The sequence below is a fragment of the Aptenodytes patagonicus genome, chromosome 6, assembly GCF_965638725.1.
Source record: "Aptenodytes patagonicus chromosome 6, bAptPat1.pri.cur, whole genome shotgun sequence".
NCBI classification, from domain to species: Eukaryota; Metazoa; Chordata; class Aves; order Sphenisciformes; family Spheniscidae; genus Aptenodytes; species Aptenodytes patagonicus.
In genome coordinates this window covers 33072714-33081229 of record NC_134954.1, presented here as the reverse complement: position 1 = coordinate 33081229, position 8516 = coordinate 33072714, and the positions used below count along the sequence as shown (strand labels likewise).

General features: G+C 48.4%; 1 protein-coding gene across 5 annotated transcripts in view; it reads left to right on the top strand.

Annotated features, from left to right (window-relative positions):
• Nucleotides 1–2073: 2073 nt before the first annotated feature.
• Nucleotides 2074–8516, top strand: part of TRAF3IP1 (TRAF3 interacting protein 1) — a 48228-nt gene continuing 41785 nt past the window's right edge. For 3 of the 5 annotated variants that reach the window (XM_076342008.1, XM_076342009.1, XM_076342011.1), the window contains exons 1-2: nucleotides 2075–2242; nucleotides 3073–3141. In XM_076342008.1, the coding sequence (XP_076198123.1) occupies nucleotides 2120–2242; nucleotides 3073–3141 (192 nt within the window). In that variant the 5' untranslated portion in view covers nucleotides 2075–2119. Of the gene's footprint in view, nucleotides 2243–3072; nucleotides 3142–8516 lie in introns of all 5 variants that reach the window. The other 2 variants (XM_076342012.1, XM_076342010.1) reach the window with 2 other exon arrangements.

The window sequence follows — 8516 nt, the reverse complement described above, 5'->3', positions numbered from 1 at the left end:
TCTAAGGTAATGCAGTCTGTATGTCCTTCCATGTTACTGATGTCCTGATACCAGTATCCTCAGGCCTGAACTAGGCATGTCTTTGACTGAGGCAGACAGTGGGTGCTTTCTGTTGTCAAGCTGCATCTATATTTTACAGCAGCATTTGGTAGCTCAGCTGATAGGGGTTGGAAACTGCATATATACATGTGTGCGCTTAAGCTACTGAGTTCATGAGGTTATTTGAGGCTGGAGATAGTATCCTGCTGTTTGTGGCATGCAAAAAGAAACAGGTAGGGAGCTTTACATTCCTGCTGCTGGGCCTTGAATATTTGGCCAGCAATATGTACCATGGTGCTGTCTTGCTGCTTTCCAGGCTATTTCTGCAAATAAGTTCTGCTGTATTAAGTCAAACTAGTGGCTGGAAAGGTCAGAGTCCCTTCCTCTGGGAGGAGGCAAAACCTTGGAGGAAAAGGCAGTGTGTGTTGATGTCTACTCCTGCTTGTGATGCTGGTGAGGTGCTCAAAACAGTAAGATTCTCTGCCACCCTTTTGGTGTTAGGATGGCTTTTGGCACATGTTGGAGATCTGTGAATCTTCTCTTGATCCATTTGGTATGCTGCTTTGTCTCTCATTGATACTGTGTGGTCAGCTGAATTTCCTACTGACATCTTTAGGAGGATTGGTCTCAGCTTGCCCAACGTCTATGAACAATTCTAGTCCAAGGTCCTCAAAAAGACTAGGTCTCCAGACTAAACTTAAAGCTATCTGTTTTACAGTCTTCTTTCAATTCCAATGCCTCCCTTTTGGTCCACAGGGATTTGTGGAGACTTTGTGGGTTGCTAGCTTTCGGTTCTTCAGTTAAATTGAGCTGTGCTTCCTTGGGGTACTATCTCCTCAGCAAAATGTGCATGCCAAAGGTCAAATTTAACAAACCCCCTAAGATTCCTTCTCAGGCATCTCAGATGCTTCATGGAGAGCTGGTGGCAGAAATCCAGATAAACCATATGATTCCAAAATAAACAACCCTCTTCCCCAGAGCAGCTTCTTCCCACTCTTCTTGCTTCCTCTGCGATGTCTTCCGATGCCCTTGGATGTAGAAGCTGTCAACACCTCCTCTTCTTCCCAGGCTCACCAGATCCTGTAGTCACAGCCTGTCTGGGAACCTCATCAACCCACCAGTGTGTTGGGCTGGGGGAAGGCAGAAATTGCTTCCCTGCAACCACCTGCTCTCAGGAGTCCAGGTGTAATTACCCTGTCAGTGTAGAAGCTGTTTGCTTCCCTTCCTCTCCTGAAAAAATAACCTCTTTCCTTGCCTGAACTGATACCAGATAAATGTGCTTTGTAACATGTCTCTCTTTGTTCCTAAATCTGATTCATGTTTACCAAGGCAGGCAAGCTGGAGCTGTAAGTTGAAGCACGGCAGCACAGCCCCCATGCAGCCCTGTTGAAGTTCAGCTTTCAAACATTAATGGTCACAACTGGCCAAGCAGAAAAGCAGTATTTTCTTTTTCAGGTTCCCAAACCTGGTCAGGGAGATTGTGCCCCAGCCTCCACATCGCTGCCAGCCAGGTTTTTGCTTGTTGGTGAGGGCTGTGATGGGGCGAGGATGAAGCAGGTTGCAGGGAGGGTGTAGTACACTGCCTGGTGGGAAGGGGCCTGCAGGAGATGAGGATGGTGCTGGGGGTCCTGTGCTGTTCTTTAATGGCCGTGGCCTGGCTTTGCTAGGGAGCGTGACATGGGATCGGGCAATCTGGGCATTGGCTCCTTCTCTCCCATCTGTCACTCTTACTTTCTATTTCTTTATTTCAAGAAAAATTAAAAAAAAAAAACAACAAGCCAAAAGTTACAGTTGAAGTTTCTGAGCACTGTTTACCTGCTGATTATTCAAACAAGGGGCTGGGGTGTGACTAGTTATGTGGGACAAGAGGCCTTGGGGCTGATTCCAGGGACTTCCCTCAGGCACAGGGCGGGGGAGGGCAGGGCCGAACCAGGCCGCCGGCCGGTTGCTAGGGCCGCGCTGTGCCTAGCAACCGCCTACCCCGGCTGTGCGCTTGCGCAGTGACGCGCCATGCGCCGCGGGGCAGGCCGGGAATGTGCGGAGCCGCCGGTGGCGGCGGCGGCGCGGTTCCGCCGCCGCCATGAACGAGGCGGTGGTGCGGCGGACGCAGGAATCCTTGGGCCGAGTGATCCGCAAGCCGCCGCTGACGGACCGGCTGCTGAGTAAGCCGCCCTTCCGCTACCTGCACGACGTGATCACCGAGGTGGGCCGGGAACGGGCCTGCGGGCCCGCTCCGCTGTTGCTAGGCAACAGGACCTGACTGCGGGCTCGGCCGCCCCCTGGCGGGCGGGGGTCTGGCTGCCGCGGGGAGGGAGGAGAGGGGGGTCCCCCAGGCGCGGGGCTGTGGGGGGGCTCTACCGGGGGGACACCCGGGGCTCTAAGCGCTCCCTCGCTCGGGAGTGGGGACCCCGTCACCTTTCCTGGGCTCCGGGGCCTGCGCAGGGCTGGGTGGCGCAGGCAGGTCACTGCTGCAGGGGGTATGCTCAGAGTAGCAAGTGAATCTAAGGGGTTTTAGGGTAGTAAGTAAATCTCAGGGGTTTTAGGGTGGCTGGTGGTGGTTAAGACCAGACGAGGGGGCTGACTTCTTCCCTCGGGCTTTCGTGAAACCTGCTAGTAGGTTGTTTTTCCACCTCCCATTTAAAAAAAAAAAAAGTCTTAATTTTTATATTCACCGAGCTGCTGCTTTTATATATAGTCACATGTAAAGAAGTCAATAAGGAAATAACGCAGAGCTGCGTTTAAAATGCATATGCTGGTGTTTATGTTGTGAATCTCCCAGATTCACCAACCATCAAGGTTAAAGATGGAATTAAATAGGAAGGGAGGCCTGAGCTGTAAGCAAGGATTACGTCTCGTTGTTTCAGACCATGTTCAGAGGCACAGCAGGCCTCTGAACCTGCTCTAGAAATAGTTCTAAATGAGGTATCATCTCTGAAAGCGAATAAGGCCATTGTATTTCCTATTGTCACAAAAGCTATATTGAACAGAGGCCTTCAAGTGTTCTTAACTTACTCCTTTTCTTCTGTTTTGAAGGTAATTAGAGTGACGGGTTTTATGAAAGGACTTTACACAGATTTTGAATTGAAATCAGATAACGTTAAGGTGGGTATGAAACTTCCTTATTTATTTAGCTGTAATATTCGTATTCTTTGAAACTTGCCACAAGGTACTTTTGGTCTTTTCCGCATTCAACATCAAGGAGCTGTGTTTAGTTTTATGAAGAAACTGTAAAAGCTATTGCCTGTTGGTTATATTATGCATGGGGTGAACACCGATAGATTGCATTTGTGGATGTGACACAAACAAGCTGTTGTGTGTAAAGAACTGTTTCTGTAAAGATCTCAAAACAGTGAGGGTTAATCTACGACCAGGTCTGGGTTTCCAAAATACTGTTGTGTTACTGATGAAAAGAATCAGTATGTAGAAAGATTGCCTTAAAGTAGTTAGGCATTGGTAATAAATCACAAATACTAGAAATCCACACACAGCTTTTTAAGGAGTCTTGTGGTCTCTCAATGGAATGTATGATTTTATATTTATTGCTTTATATATGTGTGTGTATACACACACACATATATATATACTGTATACAGATATACAGTAAATATTTTTGCTTAATATCCCAGGACTTGCTGAGGCATTCGTCTAGTATATGCATTCCACAATAGGTTTATTACAGTATACAAATGGCTAATTACTGAAAGAGGAGGTTAATGTTATTACTGAAAAATGGTTTTCTTAAGTACAAGGGTGACTTTAGTCTCTGTTTGCTGCTCTTCTGTTGTCTGCCTCTTTGCTGAGCTGATGCTGACTTCAGCTACCAACTTGATTAGAACCTTTGGTCGCTTATTCATGGCAAATAACGCAGTGTTTGTATGTTGCTAGTTAGACAGCTGCATCTGTTGGTGATTGTTTAACATAGCACCTGAAAGTATTATAATACAGCCAGTTGCATGGATGTTTTGTGCACTTCTTGCAGCTAATTACTGATCTGATATGTACGTTTATTTCTGTGACTGTTCTTATTGTTGTTGGGATAACTAAAATCTAAATTAGGATTGTTGGTTTTGTTGGTACTGTCCCTGGTGAGGAGAGGCAGCGGGGTGGCTCTGTATGTTGGGGAGTGTTTCGATTGTCTAGAGCTCAACGATTGTGATGATGATACGGTCGAGTGTTTATGGGTAAGGATGAGGGGGAAGGCCAACGAGGCAGATATCCTGCTGGGAGTCTGTTAGAGACCACCCAGCCAGGATGAAGAGGCGGATGAAGCATTCTACAAGCGGCTGGCAGAAGTCTCACAGTTGCTAGCCCTTGTTCTCGTGGGGGACTTCAACTTCCCGGACATCTGATGGAAATACAACACGGCAGAGAGGAAACAGTCTAGGAGGTTCCTGGAGTGTGTGGAAGACAACTTCCTGACACAGCTGGTAAGTGAGCCTACCAGGGGAGGTGCCTCGCTCGACCTGCTGTTTACTAACAGAGAAGGACTGGTGGGAGATGTGGTGGTCAGAGGCCGTCTTGGGCTTAGCGACCATGAAATGGTCATTCAAATGAAATTTGAATATGGAATCAAATTCTTGATTCTTGGTGAAGTAAGGAGGGGGGCCAGCAAAACCGCAACCATGGACTTCCGGAGGGCAGACTATGGCCTGTTCAGGACGCTGGTTGAGAGAGTCCCTTGGGAGACAGTCCTGAAGGGCAAAGGGGTCCAGGAAGGCTGGACGATCTTCAAGAAGGAAGTCTTAAAGGCGCAGGAGCAGGCTGTCCCCATACGACATAAGAAGAACGGGCGGGGAGGACGACTGGCCTGGCTGAACGGGGAGCTCTTGCTGGGACTCAGGAAAAAAAGGAGTGTTTACCACTTGTGGAAGAAGGGGCAGGCGACTCAAGAAGAGTACAGGGATCTCGTTAGGTCATGCAGAGAGGAAATTAGAAAGGCAAAAGCCCAGCTAGAACGCAATCTGACTGCTGTCGTTAAAGACAACAAAAAAATGTTTTTACAAATATATTAATGACAAGAAGAGAGCCAAGGAGAATCTCCATCCTTTATTGGATGCGGGGGGGAACATTGTCACCGAGGATGAGGAAAAGGCTGAGGTACTCAATGCCTTCTTTGCCTTAGTCTTTAATTGTCAGACCAGTTATCCTCAGGGTACTCAGCCCCCTGAGCTGGAAGACAGGGCCAGCGAGCAGGATGAACCCCCCATAATCCAAGAGGAAGCAGTCAATGACCTGCTATGCCACCTGGATGCTCACAAGTCTATGGGGCCGGATGGGATCCACCCGAGGGTGCTGAGGGAGCTGGCGGAGGAGCTCGCCAAGCCGCTCTCCATCATTTATCAGCAGTCCTGGTTAACGGGGGAGGTCCCGGACGACTGGAGGCTTGCCAATGTGACGCCCATCCACAAGAAGGGCCGGAAGGAGGATCCGGGGAACTACAGGCCTGTCAGCCTGACCTCGGTGCTGGGGAAGATTATGGAGCGGTTCATCTTGAGGGCGCTCACAAGGCATGAGCGGGACAACCAGGGGATCGGGCCGAGCCAGCACGGGTTCATGAGAGGCAGGTCCTGCTTGACCAACCTGATCTCCTTCTATGACCAGGTGACCCGCCTAGTGGATGAGGGAAAGGCTGTGGCTGTGGTCTACCTGGACTTCAGTAAGGCCTTTGACACCGTCTCCCACAGCATTCTCCTAGAGAAGCTGGCGGCTCACGGCTTAGGCAGGTGTACTCTGCGCTAGGTAAAAAACTGGCTGGACGGCCGGGCCCAGAGAGTTGTGGTGAATGGAGTTACATCCAGTTGGCGGCCGGTCACGAGCGGTGTTCCCCAGGGCTCAGTTTTGGGGCCGGTCTTGTTCAATATCTTTATCAATGATCTGGATGAGGGGATCGAGTGCACCCTCAGTAAGTTTGCAGACGACACCAAGTTGGGCAGGAGTGTTGATCTGCTCGAGGGTAGGAAGGCTCTGCAGAGGGACCTGGACAGGCTGGATCGATGGGCCGAGGCCAACTGTATGAGGTTCAACAAGGCCAAGTGCCAGGTCCTGCACTTGGGTCACAACAACCCCATGCAGCGCTACAGGCTTGGGGAAGAGTGGCTGGAAAGCTGCCCAGCAGAAAAGGACCTGGGGGTGCTGGTTGACAGCCGGCTGAACGTGAGCCGGCAGTGTGCCCAGGCGGCCAAGAAGGCCAATGGCATCCTGGCCTGTATCAGAAATAGTGTGGCCAGCAGGACTAGGGAAGTGATTGTGCCCCTGTACTCGGCACTGGTGAGGCCGCACCTCGAATACTGTGTTCAGTTTTGGGCCCCTCACTACAAGAAGGACGTTGAGGTGCTGGAGCGTGTCCAGAGAAGGGCAACGAAGCTGGGCAACGAAGGGTCTGGAGAACAAGTCTTATGAGGGGTGGCTGAGGGAACTGGGGTTGTTTAGCCTGGAGAAAAGGAGGCTGAGGGGAGACCTTATTGCTCTCTACAACTACCTGAAAGGAGGTTGTAGCGAGGTGGGTGTCGGTCTCTTCTCCCAAGTAACTAGCCATAGGACGAGAGGAAATGGCCTCAAGTTGCGCCAGGGGAGGTTTAGATTGGGCATGAGGAAAAATTTCTTTACTGAAGGAGTGGTTAAACATTGGAACAGGCTGCCCAGGAAAGTGGTTGAGTCACCATCCCTGGAGGTATTTAAAAGACGTGTAGATGCGGCACTTAGGGACATGGTTTAGTGGGCATGGTGGTGTTGGGTTGACGGTTGGACTTGATGATCTTAGAATCATTAAGGTTGGAAAAGACCTCTATGATTCTATGATTCTGTGGTGAAGCTTGTCAATAGTTTCTATGACGAAGAGTGGCTTAGCACATGCTGCCTCTTCTTTGGAGAGCACCGTGCATTTTATTTGTGGATCGAAAAAGCAGATTACCTAGGAACTCCTGGGAAGGTCTTTGTTTGTACCTGCATACTGTGATAGCTGTCAAGTTGCTTGAGTACCTCTCTGAGAATTTATTTCACAGTCCATGAGATCATGGTTTTCAAGAGTTCAGGCAGAGGAGACTAAAATGCTGCAATGTGGGGGAAAACAGCTCTAGCTTGTGTTCCTCTTTTCAAGACACTGGTCAGGAGAAAGACTGGGCTGTCACAGGATGCTTAATTACTGTGATTTCTTTTGGAGTTTTAGAAAATCAGGAGAGTAATCTTTATGCAGAGACCAAAACTGCCGACAGAGAGCTAGAGTCTGAGAGCAGCAGCCTGAGTCCATGTTGTAAATAGCTGTATATATTTCTATGCGAGGGTGATCTGCTTTATGTAACTCTAGGGAATGATACTCATCTGGTGTGACGATCTGGCAGAAGATGCACAGATTTGGAACAAGCAGAATGCTTTCAGAAAAAAGAAAAGGTTTGTACCCACTGTGAAGTAGTCCCAGTGCTGTAGTCCACAGTCTGCTTGTTGTGGGCTGGGAAAAATTGACAGTTGCTCCTTGCAAGCTGGCTGTGCTGTGCTGTTGCAGGTGATGAGGTGCATAGACTGAAATTAGGAAAGCCCGAAGCTCGTGGTCCAGCCTCGGTGGCGGCTGGGGCTGGCTCCTGGTTTGGACACCCCTGTCATGCACACATACGTGCAGCAACTGTCTTCGTTTCTAATTTCAACTCGTCTCTCTCACCTGGACATAGCAGTGGGGTCCTAAAGTACCCACCATTTCTTCTGTGCTACCTTTTATGTCTCCACTGTTGGGATAACACATATTGCATGGATAGCTGGTCCCCTCCTCCTGTGTAGAAAGAGGTGGGAGGCAGGCTGGAAGCATCCCACGAGCCAAATCTGCCCTGCAGAGCATGCATGTGGACCTCGCTGAGTTCTAGTTTGTTTCAGGGATGTACAGTCAAAGCAATCAATGGAAGAGAGATGTAAGGGCAATGTAAAGCGTGAGGACAGCTACATTGGATGGTATTGCTGTTGGCGTGTTTATCAGAAAGGTTCATCTTGTTCGGTCTAGTAAAAGGTCGTTCTCTTGTAAATGTAAAGATTGGATATCAGACTTGCTCTTTTAATCTTCCACATCAGCTTTATAGATATACACAAAAAAGTCATATATATATATATATATGTATAAAAAAAACACCTCTTACCACTTGGAATAGTGGAGACACCTTTGTTTGAAAGCTACCCAATAAAAAATATTATCTTAAGCTCTCAGCAGTTTCAGATGTTTGTTTCTATTTTGATAGAGCTGATGCAGGTAGGAGCCGTAGATTTCTCACTGGGTTCTTGAGGATTTCTTATATGGACAGAACACACTGATAATGTAACTGCTGAAAATGATGAGGATGTAAGAGAAAATTTTGGATCTTTATTTGAAAACTTGTTTGGTTTAGAATAGTGTCCTGTCTCCTTCCCTGAATTAATAGATTGCATATGTCCTTGGAAGGATGGACGACTATTTTAATAGAAAGTTGCAGTATTTCCTTCCTTTCCTTTTTTATTTTTGA